General features: G+C 52.3%; 5 protein-coding genes across 5 annotated transcripts; 3 read left to right on the top strand and 2 right to left on the bottom strand.

Annotated features, from left to right (window-relative positions):
- Window positions 1–1,532: 1,532 nt before the first annotated feature.
- Window positions 1,533–4,765, top strand: BJX67DRAFT_346118 (chromatin segregase YTA7). Its single transcript, XM_071028404.1, has one exon. It carries the CDS (start codon window positions 1,679–1,681, stop codon window positions 4,478–4,480), a length of 2,802 nt encoding a protein of 933 aa, XP_070888937.1. The 5' UTR covers window positions 1,533–1,678; the 3' UTR covers window positions 4,481–4,765.
- A 125-nt stretch (window positions 4,766–4,890) lies between these two features.
- On the top strand, window positions 4,891–6,212 carry BJX67DRAFT_346117 (Sec63 complex subunit SEC66). Its single transcript, XM_071028403.1, has 3 exons — window positions 4,891–5,186; window positions 5,248–5,570; window positions 5,646–6,212. Exons 1-3 carry the CDS (start codon window positions 5,087–5,089, stop codon window positions 6,039–6,041), a joined length of 819 nt encoding a protein of 272 aa, XP_070888936.1. The 5' UTR covers window positions 4,891–5,086; the 3' UTR covers window positions 6,042–6,212.
- On the bottom strand, window positions 6,213–9,037 carry BJX67DRAFT_346116 (pentatricopeptide repeat protein). The gene has a single exon (XM_071028402.1). It carries the CDS (start codon window positions 8,935–8,937, stop codon window positions 6,340–6,342), a length of 2,598 nt encoding a protein of 865 aa, XP_070888935.1. The 5' UTR covers window positions 8,938–9,037; the 3' UTR covers window positions 6,213–6,339.
- Window positions 9,038–9,151: 114 nt separating this feature from the next.
- BJX67DRAFT_300869 (putative origin recognition complex subunit 3) lies at window positions 9,152–11,698 on the top strand. Its single transcript, XM_071026979.1, has 8 exons — window positions 9,152–9,244; window positions 9,301–9,510; window positions 9,564–9,637; window positions 9,686–9,920; window positions 9,971–10,110; window positions 10,159–10,429; window positions 10,484–10,605; window positions 10,655–11,698. Exons 1-8 carry the CDS (start codon window positions 9,182–9,184, stop codon window positions 11,631–11,633), a joined length of 2,094 nt encoding a protein of 697 aa, XP_070888934.1. The 5' UTR covers window positions 9,152–9,181; the 3' UTR covers window positions 11,634–11,698.
- On the bottom strand, window positions 11,685–13,008 carry BJX67DRAFT_346101 (uncharacterized protein). Its single transcript, XM_071028401.1, has 5 exons — window positions 12,948–13,008; window positions 12,774–12,893; window positions 12,653–12,713; window positions 12,467–12,603; window positions 11,685–12,410 (listed from the first exon to the last, which is right to left on the bottom strand). The coding sequence occupies exons 1-5, from the start codon at window positions 12,988–12,990 to the stop codon at window positions 11,764–11,766; spliced, it is 1,008 nt and encodes a 335-aa protein (XP_070888933.1). The 5' UTR covers window positions 12,991–13,008; the 3' UTR covers window positions 11,685–11,763.
- Between the last annotated feature and the right edge of the window lie 11 nt (window positions 13,009–13,019).

Below are 13,019 nucleotides of genomic sequence, written 5' to 3'. Positions count from 1 at the left end.
GCACTCGCGACCCGTCGGAAGATATTTACGCACTGACGAATTCGGGTCGCCATATGCAGACGGTCGAGAGGGGAACTCATAGCCCGGAGGTAGAGCGGGGTCGTCGTTCATCCCGGAGTTCAAAACGCGCGCCGGAGGCTGACACCAAAATGGAGGATATGGAAGTTGTCGAAGAAACGTTGACTGATATCAAGGCTTCGCAACTGGAGGTTCTAGAAAGCGATGCTCCAAATTCTTTCCAAGAAGACGGCGTGCAAGATGCAGGCGCAGAGGATGATGGCTTCGTACCGGAGTCTGAGAATGGAGACGCGAAGGAGGAGGAGGAGGAGGAGGATGATGATGATGATGAGGATGAAGGCCCAACTACTCGGCGGAGAAGTAGGCCGAACCGCAGCCAGAATGCGGAAGAGGACGCCGCACAGCCGGAGGAAGAGGGCACACACCTTCGTCGCTCCAGTCGCAAGAAGCCAAATTCTTCGCAACGGAAAGACGACGAGAGTGACTTCGAGCCCGAAGAAGAAGAAGAATCTAACGACGAGGAGGATGAACTATCGCAGTCTGGAAAGTCCCAAGGTTCCCCCAGAAAAGCCAGCCAAGCCCGTGATGAAGACTATGAGAGTTCGACCGGTCGACGCGCGGGCCTCCGCAAAAGGGCTTCCAGGTCGCGTGGGCAATCTGAAGCTGCTGATATCGCTGAAGAGCTGGCTGAAGAGCTTGAGGATCTGCGTGGTGGCCGTCCTCGTCGACGGGTACGCGAAGAAATAGTCTACGAGAAGCCCCGACGCAGCCGGAAGGACGTAGACTATCGCATTATCCGCCCCGACTTGGTTCTACCGATAGAGGAGGCTGAGAACGAAGTTAATGAGTCTCCTTCGCGTCGCGGCCGTGGCGGAGGCGGCAACACCTGGCAGCGCACATTGTTCCCAACTTACGGACCATTTGGAGGCGGCGGGCCGTCGGCAATCCTGGGACCCCCTGGAGCACCTGCTGCGACTGGGGGTGTTGATAGCGATAGTAGCGACGACGAAGTCATGCAGCACCCCAAAGGGTCAATATCAGGGCCTGCTGGCGGGCCTCTTTCTGGCGTCTTGCCCCCTCAAGCTCAAACACACAGCGCAGACGCAGCGCAGGGTCTCTCTGGGACACCAGCGAACCTTGGTCGAGTCAAAGATAAGCAAGCCTTGGCTGATGCCGACCCACTTGGTGTCGATATGAGTGTCAACTTTGACAGTGTAGGGGGTTTGCAGGGCCACATTGATCAGTTAAAGGAGATGGTATCGCTCCCGCTTCTGTACCCCGAGATCTTTCAGCGATTTCATATTGTACCTCCCCGTGGCGTTCTCTTCCATGGGCCTCCTGGTACGGGTAAGACGCTACTGGCAAGGGCATTGGCAAACAGTGTCAGTTCCGAAGGCCGTAAGGTCACGTTTTACATGAGAAAGGGAGCCGATGCTCTCAGCAAGTGGGTTGGAGAAGCTGAACGGCAACTTCGTCTGCTTTTTGAGGAGGCTCGCAAAACCCAGCCTAGCATTATCTTCTTTGATGAGATTGATGGTAAGCCACGGATTCTAATCTATGAACTGCGAATAATAGCTAACGTTATTCAGGATTGGCCCCTGTCAGGTCAAGCAAGCAGGAACAGATCCATGCGTCGATCGTCTCCACCCTGTTAGCATTGATGGACGGCATGGACGGTCGTGGTCAAGTCATTGTCATTGGCGCAACAAACCGCCCAGACTCTATTGACCCTGCTCTGCGCCGCCCTGGCCGCTTTGACCGAGAGTTCTACTTTCCTCTTCCCAACACTGAAGGTCGTCGTGCTATCCTTGATATTCACACTAAAGGCTGGAACCCAGCACTGCCAGGGCCTATCAAGGATGAGCTTGCAGAGATCACAAAGGGTTACGGAGGTGCTGATTTGCGAGCGCTTTGCACCGAAGCCGCGCTGAACGCGGTGCAAAGGAGGTACCCCCAAATCTACAAATCCGATAAGAAGCTTCGCATCGATCCTAAGACCATTGAGGTCACACCCAAAGACTTTATGCTGGCGATTAAGAAGATGGTTCCCTCCTCCGAGAGGTCGACATCGTCTGGTGCTTCGCAGTTACCGAAACCTGTCGAGCCATTACTACGTCAGCCGCTCCTTGAACTCAAGAGCATTCTATCAGAAATTCTTCCGCAGCGCAAGAGGCTCACCGCTCTTGAGGAGGCACAGTTCGAAGAACCGGAAGGCTCGTCAGTGGGCTTCCAGCGAGAGCAGATGCAGCAGGAATTCGAAAGATCGCGGGTGTTCAGGCCTAGATTGCTACTACGTGGTTGCCTGGGGATGGGACAGCAGTACCTAGCAAGCGCCCTGTTGCACCACTTTGAGGGTCTCCATGTTCAGTCATTTGATCTTCCGACACTTTTGAGCGATTCAACTAGGTCGCCCGAAGCGGCTGTCATCCAGCTTTTCGCGGAAGTGAAACGCCACAAGCCGAGTGTCATTTACATCCCTGGCTTACAGAATTGGCTTGATACTGTTGGCCAGTCTGTAATTTCAACGTTCCTCGGGCTTCTCCGGTCGGTGCCCCCTACCGATCCTGTGCTGCTGCTTGGTATCCTGGAGGCCGGTAGTGATGATATGGATACGGGACTGGTGAGGAATCTATTCGGCTACTCGAGGAGAAATATCTTTGAGCTCCAGTCGCCAGCTCATGAGGCGCGGCACGAGTATTTTGCCAAAGTCATTGATCTGATCAAAGCTTCGCCGACGCACCTCCCCGATCCCGACAATCGGAAGAAGAGACAGCTCGAGGAGTTGGAAGTTGCGCCGCCACCACCACCAAAGGAGAAGACTCCCCTCTCGAAAGAGCAGCTCAAAGCCCAAAAGAAAAAGGATTATCAGACGCTGAATCTGTTGAAGATCCGCATTCAGCCTATCATGGACCAGATCAAGAAGTACAAACGGTTCAGGACGGGTGTGATTGACGAGTCTCAGATTCGGTACTTGTGGGAAGAGGAAGATCCGAACGTTGTCACGAGCGATTTGCCGATTGAACAGCGAACAACGTTCCGGCCGTTTGAGAAGGCATATGACAAACATGGCGTTCCCGGTCTCCGGGAGACGGTGTCTGGGAAGTTCTTCTACAATATGGAGATCGTGACGATAGAGAAGCGCCTTTCGAATGGATACTACAAGCGACCGAAGGACTTTTTGGCGGACATTAAGCGGTTAGCGAGGGATTCGCGACAGCTTAATGACCAGGAGCGTTTGCTACGGGCAAATGAACTTCTCTCCAACGTCGAGGTGGATATTGCGACTATTGAACAAGCGGAGCCGGCCTTAGTGGCTGAGTGCGAGAATGTTTATCTCCGGGAACTAGAGCGGGAAAGGGCGGCCTTGGAGAAGGCGAGGAAGGCGCAGGAGGAGGATGACATTACAACCCGCACAGCCATTAGAGTTCCTCATGGGAATACCGACTCAGAGCCGTCTAGTGGTCCCGTGGTACTCGGCGCTTCGTTCCCTGAGAATGGTTCCCAAGTTCCCGACCGGCCGTTGACACCCACGCGAAGGTCAATGGTGAGCTTCATGACCAATGGGTACCATCGCGGTGGTGGCTCGGATCTGAACGACCTACATCCAAGCAATGGGCCCCATGAGTCCCAGCCCGACGGCGATGGGGATCTCTACATGACCAATTCCGATCAGTCTGCTGGGAGAGAGACGCAAGTAAGCTCGTTCGGGCCCTCTGCGCAGCCTAAGCCAGCCTACTCCATGACCGCGCCTTCTCAGCAGGTGAGACGGGAATCGGGACTCTCTAGCTTCTCACAGAAAGGACCAATGACCCCGATGGCCCCTGGATCGCAACCCGGAGATTACACCAATGAAGCTTCCACCACGCAGACGACGTCAGACAAGAAGTCGTCCGACCAGTCTTCCGTTCCGCAACCCTACACTCAGAGTCCCATTGTGGTTCATGGCCCGAGGCACGATTTCCCGGATCTCACTCAGTATCCAGACCGTGTATCGCAAGAAGAACATCTCCCTGATACACAACAAGGCGACAGCAGCCAACCGTCCCCTCCCCAGCCGCGTGATTCCGCACCTACGCGTCCAGATCTTGCTAGTCAATCCCAGCCGAGATCGCAACCGCCTGTACCTCTCTTCGATAGCACTTCGAGGCAACCCACCACGGGCCTACAGTCCCTGCCCGAAAATGAGAATGAGACGCCTAAATTGATCATCGATCTTGACTACGTGCGAGACTTGCATAAGGAGATGACCCAGCGCACGAGTGGTTGCTCGGTCGAGCAGTTGGAACAGATCAATACCGCATTGATGGACTTCCTCTGGCGCACGCGCAGTGAGTGGAACCGCAGCAAGGTCGCCGCTGGGATTCAGAACGCGTTCAATGACGTCCTCGAGGACATGCAAGCCGTGCAAGAGATTGGGCCGATCAGCCAAAAGACGAAGGAGCAGCTTGGCCCGCTGTATTAGATGTAAATTCCTCCCCCCTCAGCCACACATACTCTCAATCGACCATACCTTACCTATCTCCTTCTCCCCGTTTTAACCTTCACCCACTTTGGTTCTGAAATTTGGCGGCAGCGAACATATTTGTGTAATGAGATCAATGGCGGACTTGATTTTCTTTCGTCGATTCTCTTTCTTTCGTTGTTCAAGGGTTGTTCTTGGTGTTGCGCTACTCTCTTTGCATGGAGGCCTATGTACCATTGAAATCGATTAAATAGATCACCAGATTATCTGAGGTTCTTCTGCATAGTCTGCATACTCTTGAAGATGTAGTCGACGAAACCTGGGGTGGGCATGTGACGCTGCCAAGACTCGGCAGACGCCAAGACACCAGAGTGGCCTTTGGAGATCGTCTGCATTGTTCATCTCCGTCTCCAGCAATTCCAGTTCACTTTTTAGTTCCCATGCAGACACCTTATATATTAAGACTCTCTCGTTCGGTCTGATATACTCCGGAGCTTGCAACAAGCAAAATACCCTATGAACGGCTAACTTGACCAAACAAAACCCGCTCCCTTCCTTCATCAGCTCAGTCCCCAATTCCGCCCTCCACACACACACACATCCAGGATGGTAGACTGGATAACACTGGCCGTCCCGTTCGCCTACTTAAGCGTTCTAATCGGCTCCCTCGCAACATTCTCCTCCCTCTACCGCAAACGCAAAGCCAGTGCGCTTCCCCAATTCACCCCCATATCCCCAGGGACACATCTAACAAGAATCCCCAACAGGAAAAGCTACCTCGCTCGAACCATGGTTCCCGCCGCACATCCAACGAGATATTTACTTCTCCCTGTTACATCTTGAGCCCTCAGGCTCGTCAAAAGAGAAGGAGAAGGAGAAGGAGAAGGAGAAGAAAGTCCCCGAGTCGGTCCTGAAGGCTGCGCTCCTCCGCCGCGCAACAGAAGACATTCGGCGCGTCATGGCCCTCCGCAGCCAGAAACAGGCTCTCTCTATCCTTTTGCAACGCGGGAGCGTCGGGGATGACCTGTGGCAGAGGTTTTTACGGGCCGAGAAGGAGATGGAGGAGGAGGTGAGGGATGTTGTTTCGGAGGTAGATATTTCCCCTGTTTTTCGGCAACTCATTTTTTTTTGGAGATTGGGCGCGATGCTAATCATTCTTCTGTAGGCGAACGCATACGTCCCGGGATGGGGCCAAACGATCTTCCAATCCGCGAACGAAATGGTCAACAACGCGCTTATCCGGGAGCGGATAGAGAAGCATCAGAAGAAGCTCGAGGAGGAGAAGGCCTGGTGGGATAAGAAGAAGGCGAATATCCAAGAGGGGTTCATGAAGGAGCTGGATGCTGAGAAGGGCGTCGATTCGACGAAGCCTGCTGCCCCTGTGGCTGTGGAGTCGAAGAAAGTCGATGCCCCTGCTGCAGCCTCGGCTCCTCCAGCGCCGACTGTTACAGAAAGTGATGAGGATGCGGTACTTGTTGAGGCGGATGATCAACCTGCTGCGAGCGCGGCGGTGCAGAAGAGTCCCGGTGGGGGAAAGAAGAAGAAGAAGGGGAAGAAATGAGGTGCATTGGATGACTCTAGACCAGTGTGCTCCTTTCTCTTCGGGTTGCATTTACTTTCGTATATGTTTTATGAAACCGTTTTCTACACGTTTTCTTCATTCATTCTGACCGGTAGGCTTATCAGGCCTTGTCGGGTGGACGTTCAAGCCGATCCAGAGAGGAATAGAATCTCATTAACAATCTCGTGAGGGAGATGTGTAGTTTTGGTTATAGTACAAACACCAAAAGCCAGCCCCAACTCCGTTTATATATACAATACCTAACGGCCAAGCTCGCCTTCGATGGCAATTCTGACAACTACCTCGCGAGAACCAGACTTGCCTCCACATCGCCTAACTTCGGACCGAGATGAACCCCAGACACGCCCATCTCCTCTGCCACAGCGACAATCTGCTTTTCGACACGGTCCGGATCCGGGTTTGGATCGCTGGTGGCTCGAGTCATGACAATGCGCAAGAGGTCAGTCATGATTTCAAGCTGGTATGATTCCTTCTCGTGTGGGTCGAGCGAATCGGGGTTTAGTCCCCTTGATTCGAGAGCCGAGGCCTTCTGCTCGCTAAGGAGCTCCACGAGGCGCTGAACGTGCGAGATGTTTTCTTTGCTTCTTGGGGTTGATGAGAGGCGGCGAAGGCGGCGTTTGGGTGTACCTGAGGGGACGGAGGCGAGTCGAGCGACTTGCAGGATAATCAACCTGGCGGTTGTCTCGTCGGGTGAGAAGCCAAAGGTTGCGCGGAGGGAGGAGAGAGCGACCAGTGTCCCTGGGAGGTCGCGGGACAGGCAGAAGCAGCGAATAATTTGGTCGTAGAGGTCCTTCGAGAATTCTTCTTGCGCGGTTGACTTACCGCGGGTGGAAAGAGTAGAGTACCAGAATATCATCCCTGCGAAGAGACCACGTGCGGATGGGAAATCGGTGATGGACGCTGTACGGCTGAGGTCGTATTGGAGTTTACCGCAGTCCCACAGACAGGCGTAAGTTTCGAGGTCGGGTTGAACGGACGACGACATGGCTTTGAACTTGTTCCATAAGGCGCTGATATCCTGTTTGCGGAGCTCGGCGTAGAGTAGATGGTTCATGAAATAGGAGTTTGGTTGTATCCGGGCATCTGTGAGGCACTTGACTAGATGTTCAATTGCCGCATCGTTGCTTCGTCGGGCATAATGGAGGAGGAGAATGGAAAAGGTCTCTATGTTTGCTGGAGGCGTTGGTCGTTGCATGAATTTCGGAATCCGAGCACCTGAAGCTTGCCCTTGGGGCGGGAAGGCCACCTTGGATTCAGCTTGGGAGATTCGGTCAATCCGCTCCTTGATCATAGCCCAGCCTAAACGTTCGGCCTTTTCCCGCGCGGGGCCACTCCCAACACGAAGCCAACCGGCGATGAGACCGTTGAGGTGCTTTGGGTCTGGCTTCACGCCTCGTTCATACATCAACTCGATCACCATGGCGGCCGAATCGACTTCGCCCATTCCGATGAGCTTCTTCATCCAGCTGGCGTAGAAGAATCGGTTCTGGAATCGATGAGGTAAGACTGTAAGTGTTGAGAGCGAGACCTTGTTAACCTCCTGCTCGGATATACTTGACGTCTGCAGGCTCCCAACCAAACCGAGAGCTGCCTTGTACAGCGCTGTCGAATCATTTGCCGGGTCCTGGCCAGTTATCATCATGTCCTTGAATACAGCAATGGCAAGGTTCAACCTTCCAGCTTTAAGAAGCTCAATGCTAATCTGGTCATAGTCTTCCATGGTCATCTCGTGCTGAAGCAGCGCCTTCAATTGAAGATAAAGAGCCCATGATTTCACCTCCGATTCTTTACCTGGCTGCTTTCCCCATGCGGTGATAACGGGAATAAGGATACGAGGCTGCCGAGATCTATCATTCGCCAGAAAAGCCAGAGCGATATCTTGGGCTCGCTGCGGGTCACCCTCGACCGCGAATAGCTTCACCCCAAGCATCCAGTAGGCTTCTAAATCGTCCTTCCGTTGGCTAAGCCCGGCATGGTGCAACTCCCACTGATCCAGCGCATATTTGGTCTTACCCGATTGCTGTAAAGAGTCGATGTAAGAAAGAGTTTGTGAAGTGGAAAGGGGTCGGCCAACAGATACGGCGTCTTCCGCAAGAACTTGGATATGAGCGGCCCGTGATGACTCTGACACCCCATTTGTCTGAGAGGACCATAGTAACTCCAAAGCCGGTTCGGGTATCGAGTCGATAAACCGGGGAATAACTTGTTTGCACCGTCTGTACCACTTCCATAGTTCCTGCGCCGTTCTTTCGTGAGCGACATCGTGGGCTGCCCGCTTTAAGCATTGGTTGAACCTGTCCACATATGCGCTATGTTCTGAGTCCGCGAGTATAACTTCGTATGGCTGCCGCTCGGCTGGCTCTTGCAAGTCGTCATTTTTATTCTCCATCCAGTTTTCTTCTTCCTTCGCTAGGCCCTCAAACTCCTCTTTGAGCATTTCATCTAGCTCCTCGTCGAAAACCTGATCGAGGCTGACAGCTTCATCTTCGCCATCTTCCCCGTCTTCGGCTTCCTGCTTTCGTAGGGCTTCCAGCGCAATGGCTCTCTCTTTCTCCGGTAATCCTTGGATAAAGGGGCTATTAGGCCCAAACGGGCCTTCCTTCAAGATTTCTAGCTCACGGTCCAGCTGCGAGAGCTCGCGCTCCACCTCCTCCTTCTCGGCTTTATCTTCGGCCTCGGGGTCTATCTTCCGTCTCTGCTTGCTTTTCAGAGTATCCTGCTCGTAGAATGTGATCTTGTCTTTCGGTCCGCCGTAATTAAGCGAGCGAGCTGCTACCGCGGAGAACGCGCGGGGGAAAGAGGAAAGCGAGTTCGATGGACCGGAGCGGGCCACATGCTGATACCACCGAGCTCCTCGAACCACCGGCCGGAGCATGAAGTGAGAGTAGCTATATCATCGACTCAGATATATTCAGGTGTCAAAAACACCGGGGCGATCGATAGACAACGGGAGAGTCGATGACAGCTGCAAGAGTTGGGATTTCTTGAAGAAATTCGTTGGAAGCTTGCGATTTCCCCGATCTGGTTTAGCTCAGAGATCTGCCGCGCTTTTCAGGCACTCCATCTTCATCTCCGATGACAACGCGCTCTGTTAATCTCGTTCACCGGCAAAAGGGCTGATGATCTCGAATGCCATGGAGGCAGATGTCGGCATTCCGTCGGAGAATTACTCAAATACCCAGGTACTATGCCATGCTGCCCCTCGTTCAAGCCTTGAGACGTTCGCTAACGAACGAAGGGAGTTTATATCTACCGACCAGCGGATGCAGGGAAAGCTCCCGGAGAGCGACCTCCAAAGAGGCGGAAGGTTGCGCAAGAACCTAATGGATCTGACAGTAATCCATGCCCTTTCGTGCCGCTCTTGGATGAGGGCGAGACAGAGCTATCCGTCCAATTAAGATACCAAACCTACGAAAAGCTATGGTCTGTACAGGAAGCGAAGATTCGGGTTAGTGTGGGATACAATAAATTGGCTCAGTCATACATTCTAAGGGTATCCAGGAAATCTTGGATGATGTCGATGCCGAAGTCCTCGAGAACGTGTCGTCATTTGTGAGTACAACCTCACCTGAGACGTAAGAACCCGAGCTTCAGCCACACGATCCAGGTTCTGACGAACATAGGTTCCGGGGTTGTATACCCGCAGCGCTTCTTACCGTCGGATCGAATGTTTCCTCTCTTGCGAGACTGCTTTCTCGGCTCAACGATCAGTTAAGTTCCACCGGTGAAGGGGGTGTGATAGTGCTAGAATCTGGCGATGCGCCCAATCTCAAGACAACACTCAAGAATATTATTCGTACTGCGATTATAAATACGGAGGGCAATGATGGGTATCAAAGCTTCTTCACGAGCCGGGAGGTAGGTGCAGGCCTTGATCGTCGTTGGAAAATGCCCACTGAGAAAGACAGGGCCCGAGACTTCTCGGATACGACCTCGACGTACTAGGTGAATACGTTGCGCAGAAGAGCATCAAACATCTGGTCTTAGCTTTTCGAGACAGCGAAGCTTTTGATCCAGGGATCCTTACGGATCTCTTCTTCTTGCTTAGGTGAGCTAAATGCCTAGCCTTCATCACACGGGACCTAAGTGTCTATAGTTCATGGCTTGATCGAATCCCCTTAACCCTCTTATTCGGCATCTCTACCTCGGTTGAGCTCTTTGAGGGAAGGCTCCCGCGATCAAGTGTTGCGTTGCTTAAAGGGAGATTCTTCGAGCTCCACAAAGCTAGTAACTGTGTTGATCATATCTATGAGAGAATACAGGCGGAAAGCGGCAAATTCTGGCTGGGACGCAATCTAACGAACGTCTTGTTTGAGAAGTCAAGTGATTATTTCCAGACTCCAGAGTCATTCTGTCGAACAGTCAAGGTAACCTCGACCTCCTCGATAAGAGGCGTCCAAGGCTAATAATGCCTTTCCCAGTACGCCTACATGTCCCATTTCTTTTCCAATCCTCTTTCCGTCCTCCTTGCGGAGGATATTCCAGACGAGCTTGTGCAGGTCCGGCTCTGCGAAGCAATCCGGAACGTGCCATCTTTCAGAGAGTAAGTCCGCTATTCTTTCATTCATAACTAAAATGTTAACGTGGAATAGATATTGTGAGACACTGCTGGAAGAAGGGCATACGCGACGCGTGCGTGGTCTATTAGAGGACGGCGGGTACCTCTTGAAGCAAACAGTTCAGCTCATCGAGTCTGGGCAGCAGTCGATGCATCATATGTTTCAAGCCGTAAAATTCATCTTCTTACTCCTTAAAGACCTCAGCATCCCCAAAAAAGCAAGCATGTCCGAGCTGTCTATCCGTGCACTGTCAGGCGAGCTGCGACATTCGCCCTTAGTTGAAGACGTCCTCGCTGTGTTTAAACGACTCGATTCCTCCAAATTCGAGGGCTTGGTGTCGCTTATTCCTGAGTCTGCGGCGAATCTCCCTGAGTTTTGGGACATACGAAAGGATCTCAATGCACTCCTGCAAACGCACAAAGGCCCGCAACCCCTACGGAGTGCATATGACAATCAAAATTCTGTAATCGGAACCACTATTGTGCAGCAACGCGTCAAGCTCAACAAAGGCAAAGCAAATCTGCCAGAGGATTGTCTCAAATATACAAAGATAGTTGACCGTGCCCATGCACTATTGGAGTCGTATTTCGAAACCACCTTACTACGCCCACAGGAACTCCCGTTCCACGAAGCTTTCCTGCTTGACATGCGGAATCCCATCGGAGGGGTCTTCGCCCCACGGCCGCGATTCGCCATAGAACGGGCGCTATCGAATCCGTCCGACTATTTGATGTACACGCTGCATCATACAGAGGGCACACTGTCCGCGATGCAGCCTCCGACGTCGATCTTATATCAGCTGTACCTCGAGTCTGGCGCCTTGGTCAATCTTCACGACCTGTGGCAGGCGTTCCACGCAGTGTTTGAACGCGAACAGGGCGATAGCTGCGATGAGAGAATGACTATGGCTTTATTCTACAGGGCTATATCGGAGCTCAGAGCCCTTGGGATGCTCAAACATAGCCGGAAGAAGATGGACCACGCTGCAAAGTCAGCGTGGATGGGATTATGAGATGTATTTTATTTGTATAATAGCTTGACTAGATCATTAGACATTGTCGCAGGGGTATCATAGCGTCTTGAAATGCAGTTGAACAAAAAGTATTTCCCAGCTTTCGCACATCCAAGGAGTCATAGATCATTTAAGAAAGAGGAAGCTGTATGATATCGTCATGCCCTATAGGGCGTCTTCCGTCACTTAATACCATCGCTTCTCTTCTTCGTCTCCTCAGAGCTTGCTCTTCGGGATTGCGGTCTCGAGGCCGCCGCCCAGGAACCCGACTGGAGCCAGCAGTATCATCGCCGTCTACCATCCACACGTCGCTTGCCCCGTCATCGTCATCGTTTTCATCGCTAATCTCGTCATGGTCGTTCTCTTCTAACATGCTACCCATCAGTCCGTGCTTCCGCAGCTGCTTAGCGCCGTCTGGATGAGACGATAGAGTGGCAAAAATAGAGCTCATTACTGTGTCGTCGGCCCACCAAGTTTTCATAAGTATCACTACGTCCTGTCGTCGCGAGGGTTCCGTATTGGCACACGGGAAAGGGTATTTGGTCAGCCACCGGCTGACCACACCAGCCTCTAACGCGGCGGGAGTATTCTCTTGAAGAAGTATGTTCAATGTACTCAGAGCCTTCTTTTCACCGATGGGTCGCGTTTGGGGGAATATCGGGGAGACAGTCCCGGATGTTTTTTCGACGTGCTCGCCAAGGAAGTTGACAAGACAATCGACCAAAGCGGTGTAGGTGGGAGGATCTTTTAATCGAGAACATACGGACGTCCGAGAAACTGGTTTGGATGTTAGTTATCTAAATCATAGGATGCCCTCCTCCCGAAGTACGTACGAGCTCGGTTGGATACCAGGAAGTGCATCGCGACGAGGGCTTTATTCCGTCGTTCGGGGTTCTTGCTGGCGAGATCTTTCAGAAGTAAATTTCGCGTGTCTCCTTTCACAGACCGTTCGGCAATAATGCGCAGAGCGCTGTTGATGGTCAGCTTATTGCTTTGCTAGATATGTCAGTCCTCCATACGCAGAACGAAGATCGTAGCTTGTGCTGTTCGAGAGTTTCAAAAGTGTATCGAGTTTGAGGGCTAATGCTGATCAGGTTCCGTATCATTCAAGTATCACATAGACGGAATAGAGCTACAAACCATCTTCCGTGCTCTCGCTGATTATTTTGTCATCGTTATCATCATTCTTGATCTCCGTCAACTCGTTCACTCGGTGGAGGTCCGCAGCAATTCCGCGCACGGCGAAGAAGAGAGAGACGCCTATACGAATTAGTGAATTTTAGAATGTAGGTAGGGACCAACCTGTGAGCATACCAAGACATAGCCATAATAGCCTATCGCTCATATGAGATGCCATTGTACCACCCACCAACTATCGATGTCATC

Source organism: Aspergillus lucknowensis (genome assembly GCF_044049455.1).
Source record: "Aspergillus lucknowensis strain CBS 449.75 chromosome Unknown BJX67scaffold_7, whole genome shotgun sequence".
In the NCBI taxonomy this organism is placed as follows: domain Eukaryota; kingdom Fungi; phylum Ascomycota; class Eurotiomycetes; order Eurotiales; family Aspergillaceae; genus Aspergillus; species Aspergillus lucknowensis.
The sequence above is the reverse complement of the archived record's forward strand: the minus strand, read 5'-3'. Positions and strand labels throughout refer to the sequence as shown.